This window comes from Gobio gobio (assembly GCF_949357685.1).
Source record: "Gobio gobio genome assembly, chromosome: 6".
Classification (NCBI taxonomy): domain Eukaryota; kingdom Metazoa; phylum Chordata; class Actinopteri; order Cypriniformes; family Gobionidae; genus Gobio; species Gobio gobio.
The window spans coordinates 6220809-6247094 of record NC_137102.1 but is presented as its reverse complement, the minus strand read 5'-3'; the positions used below and the strand labels follow the sequence as shown (position 1 = coordinate 6247094).

Below are 26286 nucleotides of genomic sequence, written 5' to 3'. Positions count from 1 at the left end.
GTGTATGTGTAGTGGCCCCAAAAGCTATTCGGATACTTAAAACGCACATGATTCACAAATAATATCTAAATGTCTTTGCAATATGTGACAAAACATCATACCAAGTGGCATTTATTTGTAAGAAATTAAGCACAATCACATTTTTTTCCCAGCAAATATTCTACAAAAATATATAAATGTTCAAAATGAAGACAGAAGCTTTTTTGGTAGTTGACATTTTCTTGTCATACTTTGAATCATGTCCATGTAAATGCAATGAATTACACTTGTACTTACTCTGCAAGGACCCCAGTGCGAACTTGATGGGATGTCATTTGAAACATCCAATAAAAAAATATTCTGACATCAGTCAGTTAAAAGTAATTGGAGAGATGGCTCAGTTCTGAGAAAAACTGATAATTTGTTTGCAGATGCCATTTGGTGTGATATTTTGTTTTTTATTTAATGATATTTTTAAGTATGACTTTAGAAGTGTCTTGGGGCTATAGTATACACTAACATCTGCACCATTTTCCTAAAATTGACAAAGCGGTAAAGCATTTCAGAAATGACAAGTCACCAGTAAATAAAAGAATGATTTAATAGATTATATCTCATTTCAAAAGCCTTATTGTACACAAATTATTTGAATTGTCCCAACATATAAGAGCAGCTCTACCGACCTGCTTTACTACAGTTTGAGTCCGGCGGACAGACAGCCAGACGAGCTTCTGTTTGAAACTCGAACACCATCATTTCATACACCCTCTTACAAGCAGGCCCCAGTTTCACACTGGCAGCAGGCATACGAAAAACAAAAGAAAAAGAGGACAGGCACAATAAACATCTCTAGTTTTCTTTAAAAAAAAAATCAAATATATAGCATATTCCTATCTGTGAGACAAGCATAAACTCGGTGCAGATGATAAATGGCAAAAGTGAACGAAAAATAAAACTAATGAAGAAAAAAAAGGTGACCTCAGAGATGTTTCTCCGAAATCACAGCCTTCAGCAAAACGGCAAAGTCCAGAAATCCCAGAAGACATTGCCACTGGTGCGTGAGCAAGTGCAAAGAATGAGTTTCTGTATGTGCGCAAACACGTATATACTGAATATAATAGGACAGAGACAGCCATCAACGGCGGTATACCCCAAACGCAACAAAACTAAAGAAGATGGTGATGCCCACGAGTGAGGCGGTGGCAGGGGCAGTGAAGAACTGGCGGTACTGGATCTGGAAGTACCAGAGCACGGACAGCATGAGCACGAACAGAGGCAACATGAGGCTGCCCACATTGAGCGCCACATGCACCTGGTCCGCAGCCCGTGCCCCGGCTGGCATGGCCCGCGTGGCATGCTGGGAGATGTGGCAGTGCAGGACACTGTTGTCAGCCAGGTTGAGAGAGGCCAGTGTCTGGGCATCGTCCTGAAGGAGCTGGCCCTGGTAAATCAGACGGACCTGGTGCTCCTGTCCAGCAAAGTACGTCCTGAAAATGCAATCAAACAGACGTTTATATTAGGGGTGTAACGATTCATCTACTACATCGATGAATTGATTTATATTCCTATGATCTAACTACATCGATCTGTGCTTGGCAAGTTGGCCTTCCGGACGACATATATCGATCTAACATCGTTTTAAAAGATAATCAATTGATTGTATCGATAATAGATCCGATCATTTCGGACTTATAACAAAACACAGAACAATGTCTAAAAGCTGATATGTGACCAGGTGTACAGCAAACAAGCTAAAAAAACACAGAAATACGTTTTTTAAGCTGTCGACCCAAAAAAAACGAGCGTTTAAGAAGATAAAAGTGGATACAGGTAATACGAAGTGAAGCTTCAGCAGGAAGAATGGGGCAATTTTGGGATCCTGACACTCAGTATGCCTCAATATGTCTATGTGTGCAGTAAACATTTTGTCACTGTTAAGTCAAATATCCAAATGTCAGTTTTATATATTATATATCCTGTCTCTGATGATGTTCCCCTCTAGTGTGTGTAGTTCTCAGGTGTAATATAACGTGTCACGCTCTGTCTCAATGGCCTGAATCCACTTTTTTGTCCTTAAACGCTCGTTTTTTGGGTCAACAGATATAAAAACATCTGGGTTTTTGCTTCTGGGTTTTGTTTAGCTTGTTTGCTGTACACTTTGTCACATATCAGCTTTTATACATTGTTCAGTTTTTTGTTATAAGTCCGAAATGCGGAGGCAGCCTCACGCAATGCAAAGTCAATGGAGAGCGTTTGATTGTTTCCCCCCCGGTGGGCGTGGCCTTCAGATTATGACGCGTGTCGCTCTGTCTCTATTGTGATTTATGAGTTATGTAGAATAGATGACTGCTGCACTTGGGTTAACTGAGTGAGAGAGAGAACAATCAGAGAGCTCCTTCCTCTCTCTGTCTTCAAAATAAGCATTCTTAGCTTTCTAATATTTCACATATTACGTTAATAAAAAATCAAAAGGTCGGAAGACCGAATCCATGTTGCACGTGGCGCAATCAGACGATGTTTTCCTTTAATAACCACTGGGTGGGAATTGCGCTCAAAAAACGTTGACTCTTCTCTGACCAGCTGACATAAACCGTTCTTTCAATAAACGGGAAACAAATCCGATCCGGTTATGAAGTGTTTTCTATGTGTTGACAAATCTTTTGCGATGTTCTAACAGACGGGATTCGAACACAACGTGTCTGCTAATGTCCAATTCGCCACCTAATGACTCCTTTGAACCGAATCATTTTAACGATCAGAACAACTGATCAGTCCAACACTGAACTCACCAATCAGTTTAATCATTTACTCAAAACATCTGAAATGAGAACACAAGTGTGCTTACCCACTTTAGCAAGAGTGGGTGTAAGAGTTGGTTTTAATTATCCACAGTCTTTCAGCTTATTTAGTTCACAAGGTGTAGAAAAATAAATAGCCTATAAATCATTTAGTTTAGACTGGAGTGAGGTGAACCCAGAACAAAGTTGTTATTAGCTAGCTGATAATTTTATGAAATTGTATATGACAGAAAATTTGTCTATTTGTTCATTTTTTTTAATACTACTTTTTAATATTGATTTGATTATATACCAACCCAATTATCAGTAAATAGTGTAAAAATGAGGAACAAAAACAAACATCAAGGTATCAAAATAAGAAGCAAAAATTACAAACTTTCTTTGAATTTATTTACAATTTATTGTCAGTATTGCGCTTGCAGATCACGTGGGTAGGGTACTTTTTACTGTGTGTGTGTGTGTGTGTGTGTATGGATGACCATGTCTGTCAGCCACCATCGAAGACCATTTTTGACCCAGGAAAAACCCTGCACACACCTATACATAGTGGTCTGCTTGAATCTGCACCCACAACAATGCTGTTCGACTCGTTTAAGCGTATTTATAATAATTAATGTATAACTACACACAAAAACTGAAGGTCTTCCTTCAGTTTTCTAAACAAAGACATGAGGGTTTAAGCAGACCGCCTTGCAACACTGTATGAAGGTGATTTTTTATTCCAGAAATATAGAGAGAAACCGCATTTAGGCCACGCCCACACCAGGGGGATAACAATCCAGCCGTCTCCATTGACTTTGAGCAATGTCTGAAACCTGCTATGTGACAGGGTGTACAGCAAACAAGCTAATAAACCCAGAACTACGTTTTTATAAGCGACGGAACCGTAAAAGCCAGCCTTTAAGGAGAAAAAAGTGGATACAGGCACTAAGACGTGAAGCTTCAGCAGGAAGAATAGGTGCATTTTGGGATCCTGACACTCAGTGTGTCCTGGTGTGCAGTAAACACTGTCACTGTTAAAGGTTTAGTTCACCCAAAAATGAAAATTAGCTCATGATTTACTCACCCTCAAGTCATCCGAGGTGTGTATGATATTCTTCTTTCAGACGAATACAATCTGAGTTATATTAAAAATGTTCTGGCTAATCCAAGCATTCTAATAGCAGTAATAGTTGCTGTTTTTGAAGTCCATAAAAACTGCATCTGTCCATCATATAACTGCTCCACGTGGCTCCGGGGTGTTAATAAAGGCCTTCTGAAGCAAATCGATGCGTTTGTGTAAGAAAAATATCCATATTTAAAACTATTTCAATTTTTTCTATGGCTCTGCATCAGCCGTCCCCGCACCATCACTTCTGGCAAATAAGGTCAAAATACATGCAAAATACTGACGTGATCATAGATCTATACATAGATTCCTCATTAGTGCCTGTGCACTAATGACCAAAGTCTTGGTCTCAACCCCTCAAAGTCTTGGTCTTGTTTTGGTCTCAACCCCTCAAAGTCTTGGTCTCAGACCCTCAAAGTCTTGGTCTCAGACCCTCAAAGTCTTGGTCTTGTTTTGGTCTCAACCCCTCAAAGTCTTGGTCTTGTCTTGGTCTCAGACCCTCAAAGTCTTGGTCTTGTTTTGGTCTCAACCCCTCAAAGTCTTGGTCTTGTCTTGGTCTCAGACCCTCAAAGTCTTGGTCTCAGACCCTCAAAGTCTTGGTCTCAGCCCCTCAAAGTCTTGGTCTCAGCCCCTCAAAGTCTTGGTCTTGTCTTGGTCTCAGCCCCTCAAAGTCTTGGTCTTGTCTTGGTCTCAGCCCCTCAAAGTCTTGGTCTTGTCTTGGACTCAGCCCCTCAAAGTCTTGGTCTTGTCTTGGTCTCAGCCCCTCAAAGTCTTGGTCTTGGTCTCAGCCCCTCAAAGTCTTGGTCTTGGTCTCAGCCCCTCAAAGTCTTGGTCTTGGTCTCAGCCCCTCAAAGTCTTGGTCTTGTCTTGGTCTCAGCCCCTCAAAGTCTTGGTCTTGGTCTCAGCCCCTCAAAGTCTTGGTCTTGGTCTCAGCCCCTCAAAGTCTTGGTCTTGGTCTCAGCCCCTCAAAGTCTTGGTCTTGGTCTCAGCCCCTCAAAGTCTTGGTCTTGTCTTGGTCTCAGCCCCTCAAAGTCTTGGATGATGTTCCCCTCCAGTGGGTGTAGTTCTCAGTGTAATATGACCCGTTGCGCTCTGTCTCAATTGCCTGTATCCACTTTTGTCTCCTTAAACGCTCGTTTTGTGGGTCAACAGCTTATAAAAACTTCTGGGTTCTTGGTTCCGGGTTTATTAGCTTGTTTGCTGTACACCCTGTCATATATCAGCTTTTAGACATTGTTCTGTGTTTTGTTATAAGTCAGAAATGTCAAAGAGGCGCCCTCACGCAATACAAAGTCAAAGGTTGGTTTGCGCGCTTTCCTCTCAATAACAAAATAAACAAAAAAATGACGTGTTGAGTTGCAGTTAAAGGAATAGTTCACCCTAAAATTAGTTTCTTTCTTCTGCTGAACGATAACCAGACAATTGATGGTCCCAATTGACTTCAATAGTAGGAAAAAAAAATACTATGGAAGTCAATGGGGACCATCAACTGTCTGGTTACCGACATTCTTTAAATTATCTTCTATTGTGATCAACACAAGATAGAAACTCATACAGGTTTGGAAGTTGAGGGAGAGTAAATGACGACAATTTTTATTTTAGGGTGAACTACTCCTTCTGAAAGCATCTAATCACAGTGATGTCGACAGATGAGGCAATTAAAATGACACTCTTATGATAGTTTGATTATAATGTATTGGCCTATTTGAGACTATATAGATCTGTATAGACTCATGCGTCACAAAATGGAAGAGAGGCTCTCAGGAGCGCACGTACACATCACAACCTCTTGATTTTCCTTTTGAGAGTCCTTGACATATAAAGAGTCCACAGCCTTTCATAGACAACCTATTCAATATGGGAAGGTCTCATTTTTTAAGTTTCACTACAAGTGTTTAACACATTAGCAATTAAAAAGTGACTAATTAAAATCTTGCACATGATATAGCCCCTTTAAATAATGGAGCTGCTCTTTCATTCCAATTTTATTTTAGCTTTGCTATCCAAGCAGATTCAGATTATTTTATTTAATGCCATGTGAGCATTCAAAGCTATTTTCATGGCAAAAATTCAACTACAAAAATACAAATATCATATAAATGCAATAAAAAACAAAACAGCAAGTCATATTATACAAGATGTTTTAAATTAACATATGATAAAAAATCCAAAACCTTTTCAGGCATAATCTCATTAAATACGTCCTTAAGTGAAGTAACTTCATAAAAGAGCATTCTGCTTGTAATAATTCCAGGACAATCCAATAAAATATGTTTAACAGATAAAGGAATTTTACAAAACATGCATAAAATTGGTTCTTCACCCTTAAGCAAAAAAGCATGGGTCAAACTTGTGTGATCCATACGACATCTGGTATAAACCACTTGATCAAGTCTAGTTTTAAAATTTTGAAAAAATCTGTTTGTAATTTCTGGATGAATTCCATACAATTTATTAGTCTTGTACATATTCTATCCAAGCAGAATGAGACGAGATGTTAAAATTGACCATATAAAAGCTCAAATCACAAAATAGTCGTAATATGATTATTTTTGGGGTCAAATTGTGTAGCTCCAGACAAACAAACTACAAAGAACCATAATAACAAAAGATCTCAGCCTTCAGAAATCTTATAAAGCCTTCAGAAAAGTTCACAAAAATGCAAAATGCAGGCACAAATTAAATAGTCATCTAAAGATGCTGTGCTGAAGCATTTAAACTATTTTAAAATGGAGCATTCTACGGTAGTTCGGAAAAAACTGAATTAAACCATTTTACTTTCAAAAATGTAGTTATTTTGTAAAGCTGCTCAGCAATGTTTAAATTCCATTCATAACAGAAGAAAAACTGTTTCCCTGCAAACACACAAACTGAAACTCTCCAATCTGACCAATGGTAAGGATGCGTTCATCTACTGCAAACATGATGTGATGTGAACTCCCACACACTCAATGCCTCAAGTTTCCAGTAGATGTTGAAGGACACCTCTGCCTGATTTTAATAGAACGGTTACTGCTTGTAAGAATGGATAATTGTGTCCCATGAGGCTCAAGGAGGTCTCTTTTTTTGGTTCACTCCTCTGGCTGGTGCTACACACTGCATAGGAAAGAGAAGTGGTGTTGGAACAGAAGGTCTCTGGCCGGTAACTGTGTGTGGGCTGTTGTTGTTGCAGACATTTTCTTGGCAGAATCGTTCTTATTGACTGACAAAAATGTATATGTTGCCTGGTGACAGTTAGCACAGGTAGCCGAGGACACGACTGGCGCTCCAGTGTATGACGTGTAGCGCTCCGATGAGAATATGCTAGTTCTCGCGAGAACCACGTTTTGTTTTGCTCTATCCTCTGCGCTTCTGCGTTCGTCACTGGAACTTACGCTACGCCTGCTTCCTCCGTCATACACTGGAACGCAGTCTCTCGTGAACGTGTGTAGCACAGTTAGCGGAAGTTCGAGATTACAGTTTGTAAAGTTTTAAATATGGATATTTTTCCTACACAAACGCTTCGCTTCAGAAGGCCTTTATTAACCCCTGGAGCCGTGTGGAGCAGTTTTATGATGGATAGATGCACGTTTATGATGGATAGGCACTTTAATGATGGATAGATGCACTTTTATGATGGATAGATGCACGTTTATGATGGATAGATGCACTTTTATGATGGATAGATGCACTTTATGATGGACAGATGCACTTTTATGATGGACAGATTCACTTTTATGATGGATAGATGCACTTTAATGATGGATAGAGGCACTTTATGATGGATAGAGGCACTTTTATGATGGATAGATGCACTTTAATGATGGATAGATGCACTTTAATGATGGATAGATGCACTTTATGATGGATAGAGGCACTTTATGATGGATAGAGGCACTTTTATGATGGATAGATGCACTTTAATGATGGATAGATGCACTTTAATGATGGATAGATGCACTTTTATGATGGATAGATGCACTTTTATGATGATAGATGCACGTTTATGATGGATAGAGGCACTTTTATGATGGATAGATGCACGTTTATGATGGATAGATGCACGTTTATGATGGATAGATGCACGTTTATGATGGATAGAGGCACTTTAATGATGGATAGATGCACTTTATGATGGATAGAGGCACTTTTATGATGGATAGAGGCACTTTTATGATGGATAGATGCACGTTTATGATGGATAGAGGCACTTTTATGATGGATAGATGCACTTTTATGATGGATAGATGCACTTTTATGATGGATAGATGCACGTTTATGATGGATAGATGCACGTTTATGATGGATAGAGGCACTTTTATGATGGATAGATGCACTTTTATGATGGATAGATGCACTTTTATGATGGATAGATGCACGTTTATGATGGATAGAGGCACTTTTATGATGGATAGATGGACTTTTATGATGGATAGATGCACGTTTATGATGGATAGAGGCACTTTTATGATGGATAGATGCACTTTTATGATGGATAGATGCACTTTTATGATGATAGATGCACGTTTATGATGGATAGAGGCACTTTTATGATGGATAGATGCACGTTTATGATGGATAGATGCACGTTTATGATGGATAGATGCACGTTTATGATGGATAGAGGCACTTTTATGATGGATAGATGCACGTTTATGATGGATAGATGCACGTTTATGATGGATAGAGGCACTTTTATGATGGATAGAGGCACTTTTATGATGGATAGATGCACGTTTATGATGGATAGAGGCACTTTTATGATGGATAGATGCACGTTTATGATGGATAGAGGCACTTTTATGATGGATAGAGGCACTTTTATGATGGATAGATGCACTTTTATGATGGATAGATGCACGTTTATGATGGATAGAGGCACTTTTATGATGGATAGATGCACGTTTATGATGGATAGGCACTTTAATGATGGATAGATGCACTTTTATGATAGATGCACGTTTATGATGGATAGATGCACTTTTATGATGGATAGATGCACTTTATGATGGATAGATGCACTTTATGATGGATAGATGCACTTTTATGATGGATAGATGCACTTTAATGATGGATAGAGGCACTTTATGATGGATAGAGGCACTTTTATGATGGATAGATGCACTTTTATGATGGATAGAGGCACTTTTATGATGGATAGAGGCACTTTTATGATCCATCACTATCCATCACTTTTATGATGGATAGATGCACTTTTATGATCCATCACTATCCATCACTTTTATGATGGATAGATGCACTTTAATGATGGATAGAGGCACTTTATGATGGATAGAGGCACTTTTATGATCCATCACTATCCATCACTTTTATGATGGATAGATGCACTTTAATGATGGATAGAGGCACTTTATGATGGATAGAGGCACTTTTATGATGGATAGATGCACTTTTATGATGGATAGATGCACTTTAATGATGGATAGATGCACTTTTATGATGGATAGATGCACTTTAATGATGGATAGATGCACTTTAATGATGGATAGAGGCACTTTATGATGGATAGAGGCACTTTTATGATGGATAGATGCACTTTTATGATGGATAGATGCACTTTTATGATGGATAGATGCACTTTAATGATGGATAGATGCACTTTATGATGGATAGAGGCACTTTTATGATGGATAGAGGCACTTTTATGATGGATAGATGCACGTTTATGATGGATAGAGGCACTTTTATGATGGATAGATGCACTTTTATGATGGATAGATGCACTTTTATGATGGATAGATGCACGTTTATGATGGATAGATGCACGTTTATGATGGATAGAGGCACTTTTATGATGGATAGATGCACGTTTATGATGGATAGAGGCACTTTTATGATGGATAGAGGCACTTTTATGATGGATAGATGCACTTTTATGATGGATAGATGCACGTTTATGATGGATAGAGGCACTTTTATGATGGATAGATGCACTTTTATGATGGATAGATGCACGTTTATGATGGATAGATGCACTTTTATGATGGATAGATGCACGTTTATGATGGATAGAGGCACTTTTATGATGGATAGAGGCACTTTTATGATGGATAGATGCACTTTTATGATGGATAGATGCACGTTTATGATGGATAGATGCACTTTTATGATGATAGATGCACGTTTATGATGGATAGAGGCACTTTTATGATGGATAGATGCACGTTTATGATGGATAGATGCACGTTTATGATGGATAGAGGCACTTTTATGATGGATAGAGGCACTTTTATGATGGATAGATGCACGTTTATGATGGATAGAGGCACTTTTATGATGGATAGATGCACTTTTATGATGGATAGATGCACGTTTATGATGGATAGAGGCACTTTTATGATGGATAGATGCACTTTTATGATGGATAGATGCACGTTTATGATGGATAGATGCACTTTATGATGGATAGAGGCACTTTAATGATGGATAGATGCACTTTTATGATGAATAGATGCACGTTTATGATGGATAGAGGCACTTTAATGATGGATAGAGGCACTTTTATGATGAATAGATGCACGTTTATGATGGATAGATGCACTTTTATGATGCATAGATGCACGTTTATGATGGATAGATGCACTTTTATGATGCATAGATGCACGTTTATGATGGATAGATGCACGTTTATGATGGATAGAGGCACTTTTATGATGCATAGATGCACGTTTATGATGGATAGATGCACGTTTATGATGGATAGAGGCACTTTTATGATGGATAGATGCACTTTTATGATGGATAGATGCACGTTTATGATGGATAGATGCACTTTATGATGGATAGAGGCACTTTAATGATGGATAGATGCACTTTTATGATGAATAGATGCACGTTTATGATGGATAGAGGCACTTTAATGATGGATAGAGGCACTTTTATGATGGATAGATGCACGTTTATGATGGACAGATGCACTTTTATGATGGACAGATGCACTTTTATGATGGACAGATGCACTTTTATGATGCATAGATGCACTTTTATGATGGATAGATGCACGTTTATGATGGATAGATGCACGTTTATGATGCATAGATGCACTTTTATGATGGATAGATGCACGTTTATGATGGACAGATGCACTTTTATGATGGATAGATACACTTTTATGATGAATAGATGCACGTTTATGATGGATAGAGGCACTTTAATGATGGATAGAGGCACTTTTATGATGGATAGATGCACGTTTATGATGGACAGATGCACTTTTATGATGGACAGATGCACTTTTATGATGGACAGATGCACTTTTATGATGCATAGATGCACTTTTATGATGGATAGATGCACGTTTATGATGGATAGATGCACGTTTATGATGCATAGATGCACTTTTATGATGGATAGATGCACGTTTATGATGGACAGATGCACTTTTATGATGGACAGATGCACTTTTATGGGACAGATACACTTTTATGATGGACAGATGCACTTTTATGATGGACAAATGCACTTTTATAATGGATAGATGCACTTTTATGATGGACAGATGCACTTTTATGATGGACAAATGCACTTTTATAATGGATAGATGCACTTTTATGATGGATAGATGCAATTTTATGACGAATAGATGCACTTTTATGATGGACAGATGCACTTTTATGATGGACAGATGCACTTTTATGATGGACAAATGCACTTTTATAATGGATAGATGCACTTTTATGATGGACAGATGCACTTTTATGATGGACAAATGCACTTTTATAATGGATAGATGCACTTTTATGATGGATAGATGCAATTTTATGATGGATAACCCTTAAAGGTTACTATACATCAATAATCTTGTCTTGTCGTGTGAAAACAGAAGACAAACAGAGGCAGGGTTGTGCACCATTTAGAACTGAATTGAAAACACCAGTTAAAGAACAACTGAATTTTAATTGAATTGAATTAAATATATATATGTTTTTTTTTTTTTTTTAAGATAAATGGTGGAAGAACAAGTTTCTAGTCTCCAATTTTCTTCATTTTAAATTAATTCGGAACAACATGAGGGCGAGTAAAGCCAGGCTCAGACTACAGGAGTTTCAGGCTGATTTACCCCTCCCAACATTTGCAGAAAATATTGTGTCCAGGGCACTGTTAGTTCTGATGTTCGGCCCAGATTATCTGGGAATGTGAGGCTTTTTTTAAATCTGGTTGCATCATGCACATAAGGAGAATCTTCACAGATTTTTTTCTCTTAAAATCTCAAGCATGCACAACTACAAGAGTTGAAAATTCTAGCGCATCGCACACTATAAGATATTAAGATTATCATGCCAGGAACAGCACCTCACATGATCTCATGGGGAAGTGGATGTAAAGATCGTCATGGATCTCTCAACAGGGAATGTTTACATTTGCTAGCAGCTTTCTACACTCACCCGGTGTGCTCAAAACCAAGGCGATTTCTCCCCAGCGCTTCTCTTTCAAAGTGTTGTTGCAACACTTCCCCATCTCCGCTGTTCAAGACCCGCACAGCAGCTTTTTTCGTGGTCGCGATTTCAAAAGTGCTTTCATTCACTTGTGAAATAACTGATGTAAATCACAGTTGTAATCATTCCGATTTAAAATCCTAAATATCAAACATGTTTGGTTAAAGATTCGCATTAGCAGATAATCTACGCCAAACATCGGAACCGACCAATGGACAGGATTTTTTTCTTAGATTGTCGGGAGGGGTAAATCAGCCTAAAACTCCTGTAGTCTGAGCCTGGCTTTAAAGGGTTACTTCAGACTTAATTCGCCTCAATTGAAAACATATTTACACTGTCTGAATCGTTTCCTATCGCATATATAGTGCGCTATGTGCCGTTGTAGAAAATAGTAAATGCGTGAACAACTGACCGTTTTCAGAGTTTTCAAAAGTTATATCTTTGTGCAAGGGTAAAGACCTCTTCATACCAAAATTGAAATAATAAGCCCCAGGCGGAGGTAAAAATGCAAATTCACGCATGAACAGTCGCGGGCGCAGCTCTGCTGCCATTCTGGATAAAGTTTTACCAATAAAAACAAAAAATCTAGTAATTTTCATCATCAAAGGTCAGCAGCAAGACATTGGTAAATTAAATATAAAGGTAGATTATGCATAAAAATTGTTGTTTTATTTAACATTTAATTATTTGAGGTTTGCATAGTACTCTGATTTTGCATTTGACTGATTTTATTAATTTTGAGGAGTACAGAATCTTTATTGTGCAAGTGAGATAAATAAATGCCCACATTTAGTCTAGAACTACAATAACCATCATGTTCACACACACGCCTCTGCACTTATTTTCCTCAACATGGGGGCAGGAGAGCTGTCAGTCAAATTAATGTGAAAAAGTAACTCAGATATTTTGTTTTAAATTTGAAAAGTAATGCGTTACTTTACTAGTTACTTGGAAAAAGTAATAATATTACGTAACTCAAGTTACTTGTAATGCGTTCCCCCCAACCAGTGTTAATTTTGACAGCAAATTTTGATTTAGTTTTAGTCATAGTCTTTTGACTAAAATGCCATTTAGTTTTAGTCATATTTTAGTCACCTGAATTGTTTTTAGTTTTAGTCGACTAAATATACTGTAGATTTAGTCTCCTAAAATCTAATGAGTTTAGTTAAATTGTAATAGTACAATTCAAGCTCCATTTAATTTTGACATCATTTTGTTTTTGACATTAAAATACACGTAAGAGAGCTCAATTCACTTTTTTGTTTGTTTTTTTAAAATACATCTATATAGTTTTTATAACTTAATTTCTTTTAGTTAGTAGGCCATATCAGGTAAAGCTAAAGCTTCAAATACGTTTGTTTATTTATTTATTTATTTTTAATTTCAGTTAACATTTATTTGATTTCAAGTAATGATTTTTTTTAAACGGTTTTAGTTAACTATTATAACCCTGATACTTTATTGAATACGTGTCAAATACTGGTCTTTCCTCCTGACTAAGAATTAAATGGGAATTAAATGAAATACAGTTTATTGTGTAACCAAATACGAATATACTGTATAATGAGTGACTTTTAAATTATAAACAAGCTCGAAATACACCGGGACTCTTATTTTGAAATGTCTGCTGCGCATCTGTTGCAGTTGCAGCTGCTTATTCAAGTTCAAGAGATAAAATATGCATTGTTACAACCGTCTAAAACATATAACTATATAATCATCATAAAGTAAACATTGTCATTATTCATCAGCATTAGATCATATACAATTGCGTGGCATAAATGTGCGCTATTCATTGATTGTGAGCCGCTGGATTGGGGATGCGTGTAGAAGCGCAACAGCGCCATGTTTTCCAGCCGTTAGATCAGCACGTTCGAATCAAATGTGCTGTGACACAGGAAACATCAGCTCTGACTGGATCTCTTCCCTAATCGTCCCTCCCTAACATTTTCGTCTTGTTTTTATTTGTTGACGAAAATTACAGTAAGTTTTCGTCCTAGTTTTAGTCATCGAACACTAGTTTTTGTTAAGTTATCGTCTCGTTTTCGTCAGTGAAAAAAGGTCGTTGACGAAAATTATTCGTCAACGAAATTAACACTGGCCCCAACACTGATCCTAATTATAAAAAAAATACACGTTTGCTGTACCCTGAATGCTGCCTTGAGTATCTTATCTTAAATAGAAAAAACATTTGATACCACACTTATTTTAGGTTGAGTATTCAGTTGCTTACCGTTTAATATAACCAATCGTGTCTTGAAGATTCACTTGCGCCGTCCTCTCTGTATCATTCAGGAACTTCAGCCGGAGCACCATGTTTCTCTGGCTGTCATTCGGTGCATCTTCGGCCGAAGGCTGTGTGGCACTTGGGGCGCTGGCTGGAGGTTGATTCGAGGGACCTGCTGATTCTCGATGCCTCAACCCATCTCTCTCAATCCCTGCTTCATCCAGAAGGCCTCCCTCACCTCCTCCAGCCCTACTATCATCCGAGGATTGTCCAACCGCTCCCGCTTCTGTCCCAGGCTCACTCTTATCCCTCTCCCTGACGCCGCTGGGCGACGAGTCCGTGTTTCCCGAGGGGAGCGGCTCCTGGCTGTCCGTCTCTGTGGAGGGGGAGGCCCCTGGGCTCGGGGACAGGAGGTGTTCAGGGGCTTCAACAGTGTGAGTGGAGGCCCAGGCCAGAACCAGGACGAGCAGCAGGAACACCACTCCAAAGAGCAGGGTGACCTCATCACCCACGCCCTCTATTAGAGCCATCCTGGTCTGCTGAGTCCTGGACTAAGGCAACTTCAGACTAGGCACCTACAGCACATGTACACAATTACTGATCACATTCATGCAAGTTCAACAGTTCTATCAAATGGAAGGTCTGCATTAAAGGGTTAGTTCACCCAAAAATGAAAATTCTGTCATTAATTACTTACCCTCATGTCGTTCGACACCCGTCAGACCTCCGTTCATCTTCAGACACAAATGAAGATATTTTAGTGTAAATCTGATGGCTCTGAAAGGCCTCCATTGGCACTTTACACTCTCAAGACCCTTAAAATCCACTAAAGACGTCGTTACAAAGTCCATCTCACTACAGTGGTTCTACAATAACTTTATGAATCGGCGAGAATAGTTTTTGTGCGCAGAAAAACCCGAAATAACGACTTGTATAGTGATGACGATTTCAAAACAAGGCATCATGAAGCTTCGAAGCGTTATGAATCAGTGAGTCGATTCAGCAGTTTGAATCGCCAAATTTCATTAGTTTGGCGGTTTGACACGCGATCCGAATCATGAATCGACTCACTGATTCATAACGCTTCAAAGCTTCATGATGTCGTGTTTTGAAATCGTCATCACTATATAAGTCGTTATTTAGGGGTTTTTTGCGCACAAAAACTATTCTCGCCGATTCATAAAGTTATTGTAGAACCGCTGTAGTGAGATGGACTTTGTAACGACGTCTTTAGTGCCTTTTAAGGGTCTTGAGAGTGAACCGTGCATTGTGCCAATGGAGGCCTTTCAGAGCCATCAGATTTCAACTAAAATATCTTCATTTGTGTCTGAAGATGAACGGAGGTCTGACGGGTGTCGAACGACATGAGGGTAAGTAATTAATGACAGAATTTTCATTTTTGGGTGAACTAACCCTATAACAGATGAGGCTTTTTTTAAATCACACATTGATATTCACAGATTTTCATCACAGTGATTGCACAAGCATATTTCCATTTATATGACTGATATCAATCGTTTGAGATTTTAGGACTGTTTAATCGCGACTAATCGCATCCAAAATAAACGTTTGTGTTTACATAATATATCTGTGTGTGCTGTGTTTAATCATTATGTATATATTAGGGCTGTCAAAAGATTAATCGCGATTAATCGCATCCAAAATAAAAGTTTGTGTTTACATAATATATGTGTGTGTACTGTGTTAATTATTATTTATATATAAAAACACACACAAGCATGTATATATTTAAGAAAAATTTATTATATTTATATATAAAATATTTATATTTATATATATAATAAATTATATAAATGTATATACAGTATATACATGCAAATATTTCTTAAATATATACATGAATGTGTTTGTATTTATATATACATAATAATTATACAGAGTACACACAAATATATTATGTAAACACAAACTTTTATTTTGGATGCGATTAATCTTTTGACAGCCCTAGTATATACAAATTCACACGCATGCATGTGTATATTTAAAAGGCTCTTTCACACCGGACGCATAACGGAAAAGCGAAGCGGAAAAACTAATATTTCGTGTGCGAATAGTTTGCGTCAAAACCATTCACATCAGCCGCGACGCGAGTTTGCGACGTCTGTGACGTTTCAGAGCTCCAATATTCCCAAAACATTTGCGGCGACAGCTGAGAAAACATGAAAACTTCATCATCCAGTGAAGACGAGCTTTTCATTTTATTTATTTATCCCCCTGATATGAGAGAATTATGTATTTTATTTCTGGAAAAATTCCTCCGATGATGCAAATATCGTCATTTTGCGTCATCAGAGAATTTTTTGGCCAGAGGCTAAAGACTACAGCCACTAGATGGAGCTGTTCCGCATGTTATCAACCCATAGTGGAGAGATCTCACACACAGAATGTAAGACACAGACGGCCGCACGGACATTAATAATGGAGCGATGCAGAGCAAAGGGAGTGTTTAAACTTTTCAATTAATTCCTGTGATAGTTTAGCTTCCATATGCAATCTGAAAACGTGCCAGACTGGCGCTTAACGTTACCTCAGATCTTCGTGTGAATGAAATCTGACACTGCTGCGTCTGTGATGTGACTTTTGTTCGGCTCACTCCCACTTAATTGAAAAGACACGTTCAGTTTTTAATTGTAGTGTTTATTCTCTAACTGAACGAAATGATTGTATTACTACGAAGATCAAAACGACGGTGTATGGAGTGGCCTCGTAGGGCAGCGAAGCAAGTGCATTCTGGGAGTTGTTGTCTTTCATCCACATGAGACAAATACATTTTCTGTCTTTTCTCAGTCTAGAAGGCACCAAATTCAAAAATAATTTCACATTTCTACTACATAAATGACCCAGTTTAAATACAAAGCTTAATGCTAAATCACTGAAGTTACCCTTTAAAAGACCGAAAAGACGGTATTGGGTGCACCCAGTCTTAAAGAACAGAGAGTCTGAAGGGGAGTATGCTAATCTACATGAGCTAAAACTTTATTATGGCCGGTTCCGCTCTTACTTCCAAATGTCCGTGGGATAATGTGAGGATCTCCTCCAGAGACAGCGACAGCGCATCTGACGAGACACACACACACTTCAGGGAACCAATCGATCCGGAGCAGCTGTTTCCAGTTCAGTCGCAATGTAAACATTTAAGTGCCACAGTCGTACTGACGGAAACACATTCACTTTCTATAGTCGCGGACACAATTAGATTATAAAGAAAATCTGCGAGTTTTAACTCAAAAGGTTATGATATCGTTGTCTGTAGCCTACAGTGGGCAAACACAGCTGTAACTACAACTATAGCTGTAATCTCGTGAGAAATGCGATACCTGGCAAAGGTTAATGGTGATTGAATAGCTAATGACATCAACTGGACATTTCGTGACCTTTGTTTCCTTGTATGTGATTGGCTTAAAGCCTTTTCTGTCGCTGGGAGTGTTAAAAAAAATCGACATCGAAACGAAAAAAATAAACATTGTTTTTTCGCATTCGCATTCGGTTTGGAAGCACTCATCACACAAACAGCTGATCAAAAATAAAACCATTGCGCAAATTATTCGCGAGTCAAAATCGCGTCCGGTGTGAAAGGGCCTTAAGGGGGAAAAAGATATTTATATATAATAAATTATATACATATATATACATTACAGTATATACACACGCAACTATTTCTTAAATATATACATGCATGCCTGTGTATTCAAATTAGGGCTGCAACGACGCGTCGACGTCGTCGATGACGTCGACTACGAAAATACTTCGACGTGCGTGAAATGCGTCGACGCGTCGGCGGCACATTATTTACGTTCTAGAATGGAACAGAAGATCTAGAATAATGGCAGCTTCTGCTCCCGGGCATAGTGAAAATTATCATTTATCATATAAAGCCAGACCGCGACATTCAAAAGTGTGGGAGTACTTTAAACAGAAGCCGAATAAAACTGTGCTTTGTTCGCTCTGTAACGCCGGTTTCACACTGCGCGCGCAGGCAGAGCAGAAGCTGTGCGCGTGGAGAGCGGGAGCTTTCACACTGCCAATCAGTGTTGCCAAGTCCGCTTTTTTCCGCGGAATTGGACTACTTCTACACTGTTGCCGCGGGCTGTGTCTCATGTCCGCGGGTTGAAGCAAAAAAACACACATATTTAACACCCCGAACGCGATGTTTACCAGAGAACCTCCCCGAAACGCGATTGGGCTTGTTTTGGGCTTGTTTTGAGTAACGAATGGGTGGGTTTTGTTGTGTAAACCTGGCAACCCTTCCAGTGTTCTCTTGCGCAGCTGAACCGTGGCGCGTGTATTGCAACAGACGGTCACATTTTCCGGTGTTCTTCTCCGACCCCAGTACGTCTCGTGCTTTTATTTATTATGGGCTGCATATATCTCCTGTTAATGCGACCTGGTTCCCCTCTGTCCCAAACACATATGCATAAAACATGCTGTATATAGGTAGTTTACATGATTAAAGTAACATTAAAGTTAAGATATGCCTCTAGCTTTAATCATTTAAATGTGTCTTTGAAGTTTGGGCAAAAACTTCTGGCAGCTTTAGTCGTTGTTTATGCACATGTATCTTCAAAATAGACGACTAGTTATACTATATTAAAACTATGCTGAAAGCTCCTGTATGTGAACCTTTTGCAGATAAATATAAGTGCATTCTCGTTTACTATTGACACAAATCAATAAGTAAATCATACTCAACTACTATAGTAAACAACATTTCCTAATTAGGCCTACTCTGTATACATTTTATGATGAATAGTATCATTATATATTATGTTTAAAAAGCTTCTTGTGTTCATATATTTCATTATAAAATGGCATACTATGTACACTACCTTTCCTGAAATACAATTAATATTGTCATCATTCATTGATTTCATGTTAAAATAATATACAAATTCACTACCCTCTTTGAAATACAATAATCAGTAAAAAAGAATCATAAGATTAATCTGGAAAAATAATCGTTAGATTAGTCGACTAATCGAAAAAATAATCGTTAGATTAGTCGACAGAAAAAATAATCGTTAGTTGCAGCTCTAATTCAAATATACATAATGATTATTCACAGCACACACAGATATATTATGTAAATACAAACTTTTATTTTAAATGCGATTAATCGTTAAACAGCCCTAATAGATTCACAATTATACTTATTACTAGACAATGACTAGCAAAACTAGAACAATCAACGATCACTATAAATATTTAAATAACTTTGAATGATCTGAATCATTAGGAGCTTTTCACATTTTAAATAGTTAACCCTGGGTTATTCTAAACCCTGGGTAAATGTAATCCTGGGTTATCTTTATTCACGTCTCAATGCTCACACTATACCCGGGGTTAACAGTTAATCCTGGATATTCATAAGCTGCTGTTTCACACTGCACATTCCTAAACCTAAAGTCCTTATTTGTATATTTGCGGTGTCAGTGTTACTGACTGGAAAAACGCAGTGACCCGTTTACATAAATGCTCTAGCATTGCTCGTCCTCATATGTGACACTGGACCACAAAACCAGTCATAAGGGTCAATAAATAAGCTTTCCATTGATGTATGGTTTGTCAGGATAGGACAATATTTGACCGAAATACAACTATTTGAAAATCTGGAATCTGAGGGTGCAAAAAAAAATCGAAATATTGAGAAAATCACCTTAAAATTGTCCAAATGAAGTCCTTAGCAATGCATATTAGCCTACTACTATTACCAGTAATTTTTGATATATTTACGGTAGGAAATTTAAAAAAATTCTTCAAGCAACATGATCTTTACTTAATATCCTAATGACTTTTTGGCATTAAAAAAAATGTATTAAAAAAATGATAATTTTGACCCATACAATGTATTGTTGGCTATTGCCACAAATATACCCGTGAGACGCACGACTGGTTTTGTGGTCCAGGGTCACATATTACACATTGCTGACTGTAATATCACATTTTTTTATGAGTTAACTTTTCGAACTATTAAGGTAAAAATTAAACAGTCTTTTCTCCACAACAATTGCCACCACATTTTCCCAATCATATGAGATGGTGGTCCAGTGGGTTAAACCATGGAACTGATATGCAGATGGTTGCTGGTTTGATCCCAGTGGTCACCACCAGTGTGTCCTTGAACAAGGCACTATACTCCATGACATATTTACTCCATTGTCCCTGTAATAAGGGCACTTTTTTTTTGGATAAAAGCGTAAGCCAAATGCATAAATATATATAAAATATATCATATGCAGAAAGGACTGTTTATATAGCCTACATTGCGCTGTGTTTCAGTGACTGGCCAAAGTGTGGGAATATAAGGCATGCGATTGGTTCTCAGTTTCTAAGCATCTAGTTGTATCCATAGATATACATAATAAAGGCTAGATGTCTTACGGCGGAGTCTCTAACGTCATCACCGGCAGCCATCTTGTCACAGGCAAGCTTTCTGGTGGGCTCTGTGGCTCCTGATGTAAGGCGAGTGATCTGAACACAAATACTCTTATCTCGCCGAAATCTTGACGGATTTACAAATGGTTTGGTTTCTTACAAACGTTATTAACGTGGCTATAATTCTGGATGCTTGAACAAATTATGAATAATTATATACAGTGTCATAACTACATCTCTGACGTTTATAACAAACCAAACAGTTTGAAAATCAGTAGAAAATTGAGAAAGTTATGGTTATTTAAAAAGTACATGCACCATTAAAACAATGTTACGATTGAGCGAGCTGACTGTGACAAGATGGCCGCCAGGTGCGGACGTTGACCTCCATTGGCCAGTGGCGCGGACGAGACATCTAGCCTTTATTATGAATATCTATGGTTGTGTCAGTCATACTGCATTTTGAATAAATTGATTAAAAAACTTTTAAAGGGTGCAAAGAGAATAAAGCGATTTTCTCAGAAGAGAAGAAATATTACAACTGTTGTTTAACAATCTGACTATTCCTTAAAAAAAAAAAACACTTAAAATTCCCAGATATTTACAGGTTTTTCAATGCTGTGGGAACCCTGACCATTTCAATAAGACACGATGAAGAGATTTTAACCTCTCTGTGGTCTTGGGGTCATTTATCATTTTAAACCTGCACAGAATAAACTACAAATACAAATTTTGCAGTCTTTGTTTTCTATTCAAATTAAAGTTCCACCTGTGGTCTATCCAGGTCAAACCATGAAGAATTGGACATGGCCTTTTAGCATTTAAAAGCTTTAGATTTGAATTAGAGCCAGACCCTATTGTGGCATTATTTGGTGTTGCTAATGGCTATCAGCATCATTGTGTGAAGGCCTTGCTTTCTCTTCTTTACAAGTCCGTAGAGCAATACTATTAAAGTGGAATGATCCCTTTCCACCTACTCAAACTCGGCGGATTAAAGATATGATGTCTTGTCTCGGCCTTGAAAAAATTAGGTATTCATTAAGAGGATTGGAAAAACAATTTTTTAAGATGTGGCAACCTTTTGACCCAAGTCTTTCTAAATGATGCCCTATTATTGACTTTTATTATTGCTATTATTTTATTTATTTTTATTGTATTTGTCCATTTTCTTTTCATTTATTTTTCCAAGCGTATGTGATACTCCTATATTGTGTGTTTTTGCTTATCTGTTTCTTTATGTATTATTATTGGACAGTATGGACACTATTGGTTGTTAAATGTGATTTACATTGTAAAAATCAATAAAAAAAACTTTGAAAGAAGATTTGACTCCAAAATATTTTTACATTTACTAGAATTTAGCGCTCACACTCTTATAGTCTTCTTAAAAAAAACATGTAGTGTAATTGAAATCCAGAGACGCAAAATAGATAAAACGTAATAAATGTGTATTTTGAATGTTTTCATTCCACTAATCTGAGAAAGGACATGTTATGGAAACCTCAAAATTGATCAGTGTATGAAAAACATATATTTGTTGATCTTGCCTTAAAAACTAAAGATCATTTCAAGCTAATAAATAGGTCTATAAATGTGATGTTTTCCCAGTGCATGACTGTGTAAGCAAAAATAATCTGTGTGTGTACAGTCCTAGTTTAAACTGTTACACGCATAAGCCGCAACCTTTGAACACAGAAGCAGTGTAAAGCAGATATTTCCCCTCTTTAACGGTGGCGGTTTCAGGCCATATCTCATGCCTCCTGAGCCCTGATGACAGACACCTCCTCTCATTATGCATGCAGACCACTTCACGGTACATTTCTCAAGAGCAAAGAGGGTAAAATGTCATTTAAAACCTCTATGACTTTCTTTTACAGAGGGAACAACAGAGGAAAAGTTAGGCAGAATATCAGGGGCTGACAGCCTCAGTCTTTTCACTTTCATAGCATCTTTTTACATACAATGAAAGTGAAGAGAGGCTGTCATTCTGCGAAAATAGAAATAAAGCCATGACATGAGGGCGAGTAAATGACAGACTTATCGCTTTAAAGGGTCATAACACACACAGTTTCTGCCAGTCTCATGTTAATCTTGAGTATCTATAGAGTAGTGTAGATCCTTCATATCTCCCAAGAGTCTTTAGTTTTATCATATTTATGAAAGACAGATACACTGAACCGATTCTTTCCGAAAACAGCCGAGTCCGTGGAGGCGTGCAGTGGGCGGAGCTAAAGAGAACACACACACACACACACACACACACACACACACACACACACACACACACACACACACACACACACACACACACACACACACACACACACACACACACACACACACACACACACACACACACACACACACACACACACACACACACACACACACACACACACACACACACACACACACACACACACACACACCATTATCCCTGGATAACTTTTGATTGTTCGTGTTGTTTACATTATACACACTTACACTTTTACTCACCGCCTGCGATTTCAACCCGGGAACAAACAAACACACTTGCAGAACGTTTTGCTTCCAACTATTTGTAAAACGTGAGAAAATGACTATTTTAACAAAGAAAACTGGGACGTGTGAGGGAGTCGCCTGTCAATTGACCGTTCGCAAAGACCTGCTGCCTTTAGTTACTGTTGCTATGTCCGACAAGCCATGGCGCTCTCACACCACACACACACCACACACACACACACACACACACACACACACACACACACACACACACACACACACACGTTCTCACGTAGAGAAAATACATCTCGGAGCAAAGAGGACACTGACAACACGCCGACAGACAGGAGAGAGCAAGTTACTTTTGATTTGAAACAAAGTTTCAACTTTGAAATTGTCTTTTTTTTAAAGAAATTTAAACAATAAATAGCGTTTTGTGGCTCTTTAATGTGTCGTGGTCGCTGTAGCGCCTCAGTTAAAGCTGTTCGAGAACCGATTATCTCTCTCTTCTAGTTCATTGATAAGCACGAAATAAACATGAATGAACACTAAAAGAAATGTTGTTTCAACCGCAGAAAGACGTCAGTACACATCGTTTTTCCAAGTTCAAGTCCACCAACGTTAAAATACTAACTCTTCTGACTGCTTTGTCGGACAAAACGGCAGATTGTCAATCAAACTTCCGGCGAAGGGTGACTTGCGTCATATCTGCGTTACCCCCAGTAACAGACTTCACGTTAATAATCTACAGTAATTTTAATAATCACATCCATCAACATGATTTCTGTCCGAGTCCTATCCCGACTCTTTCCCACCGGCTGTGAGGTGAAGACCACATTAGGGCTGTGCGATATTGAAGAAAAATGCGATATCCTAGTTAACGATATTGCTTTAAGTGTGTAAAATCTATTTCTTTCCCCGACTGATATCTTTCACTTAAAGCAACTGACTGTGTTTGCATGAATACTCATCAAGACAGACATTTTGACATAACTGTGTGTGTGTTTGACATTTCGAGTGTGTAACACGACACGAAAAAAAGAACGTCTTGTGCGCACGTTTCGGTGTGTGTGTGTCAGACAGCGCGAGACTGCAAGGAGTTGTTTTTTGCAAGTTATTGCGTTTAATAACTCTTTTTAACGTCAAGCAAGTCACATTAGTAACAGTCGTGTGCTCAGTCTATTCTCTGATATATGCGTCAACCTAAAACGTACACTTTTCAGAATGTTGAAGTAGCTAATTAAAATCATTCAGATATTGCGTGCCCTTGCGATATGCATATTGCGATATGTACATTTGCGATATTTCGATATATTGCGCAACCCTAGTCAGTACACACCGTTTATCCAAGTTCAAGTCCTCCAACGTTAATCTAACAACTCTTCTGACTTGTTTGTCGGACAAAACGGCAGATTCGGCGATGTAATTGGTCAGATCGCCTGTCAATCAAACTTGCGGTGAAGGGTGAATTGCGTCATATCTGCGTTATCCATGGTAACAGACTTCACGTTAATAAGCTTTAACGCTGGGTTATTTGGGAAGCTGAACAAGGTTATCTTTCCCTCACACACACACACTCACTTCTTTAGTGATATTGCTGACCTCGTGTCTAAAAACACAACGCCATCGCTACCGTAACCGAACGAAGCTTGTCGATGTTTGATGTGTGTGTGTGTGTGTGTGTGCGCTCATCAGGGAGAAGTGTCCATACAAGGAATTCCTCCCTTTATGACATCATAAAGGGCCATCCTCGAAAAAAAAAACTTTCCGAAACATGTTTGAGTGTATTAGGCACAGAAATACTCCGTCCAACTCATACGTTTTGGCCATGTTTAGCACGAGAATCAACTCTTTAACAGTGTAAATAAGTCAGAATCGTGAAATAGCATTAGACCATCCGCTTTAAAAGAGATTCAACTAAATATATTCAAATAAACAGGTGTGATGGGCCACATGAAGGACAGGTGTATTTACGCGTCTGGATCATGACACATAATGTAAAGGTATGAATAAGGACAGGAAACGAACAAACAGATGTCAACCGCCACGTAACGTTAACTTAACCAGTACATACAGAAAAAGTTAGGTTAACTCTCTCTTTTACAAAAACGTCGCACTCTCATCTTTTCTAAAGCGAAGGGTTTTGGGGTCAAGAGCATCAGGTGTGTTTATAAGTGAAGATCTGTCTGTGAACGTACAGCCACGAAACAAGCTCGAGAGCCGCTAACACGCGCTCAACACAGCCGTTACGCCTCAACTGAATGTGTCCTGGAAATGAGTAGAATTAAAACTGTGTAAAAACCCTCAATGAGCCTCCGAGAAATGACTTACCGTTGACATATCACATCGTATGATGGTCCATGATCCACACAGTTTAACGTCTGCGCTTCCTGATCACTGGCAGGGCTAGAATGATGCTACAAATACGACTTCCGGTTGGAAAATCCTCCCTTCAAAATAAAAGTCTTTTGGTTTGACACTAATCTCACAAGTGAACTGATAATCTAGTCATACAAAAAAATTAAACCACGAACGTATATGCAAATTGATAAGTAGGGAGGAATAGTTCACCTAAAAATAAAAATGTCAAAATGTACTCACCCACAATTTCTGTCTGCTGTGGAATATAAAAGATGTTTTGAGAACATATAAATCCATACACTAGTACTGAACACTTTACCTGTCAGGTGGGCTGTGCCAAAATTGTTTCCGAGTTACATTCAAATGAACACGCACTGCTCTTAAGCTACTACGAGGTGCATGTATTTTGCATCTGAAGATGTTGTCTTTACTGTCTGTCCTTTCACACACAGATGCTTAGATGTGTCAGACGGTACAAACTCAGAGCTGCCACTGCCATCTGAT

The 26286-nt window shown here is 38.3% G+C and overlaps 1 protein-coding gene across 1 annotated transcript; it reads right to left on the bottom strand.

The window, feature by feature from the left end:
* Nucleotides 1–82: 82 nt before the first annotated feature.
* Nucleotides 83–25842, bottom strand: tmub1 (transmembrane and ubiquitin-like domain containing 1). Its single transcript, XM_079819608.1, has 3 exons — nucleotides 25753–25842; nucleotides 14554–15122; nucleotides 83–1466 (listed from the first exon to the last, which is right to left on the bottom strand). Exons 2-3 carry the CDS (start codon nucleotides 15075–15077, stop codon nucleotides 1115–1117), a joined length of 876 nt encoding a protein of 291 aa, XP_079675734.1. The 5' UTR covers nucleotides 15078–15122; nucleotides 25753–25842; the 3' UTR covers nucleotides 83–1114.
* Between the last annotated feature and the right edge of the window lie 444 nt (nucleotides 25843–26286).

Coding starts and splice junctions, on each gene's coding strand:
- tmub1 (XM_079819608.1), bottom strand. CDS start 15,077: ATGGCTCTAATAGAGGGCGTGGGTGATGAGGTCACCCTGCTCTTTGGA. Junction 1,467..14,553: donor ACGATTGGTTATATTAAACG/GTAAGCAACTGA, acceptor TTGCATTTTCAG/GACGTACTTTGCTGGACAGG.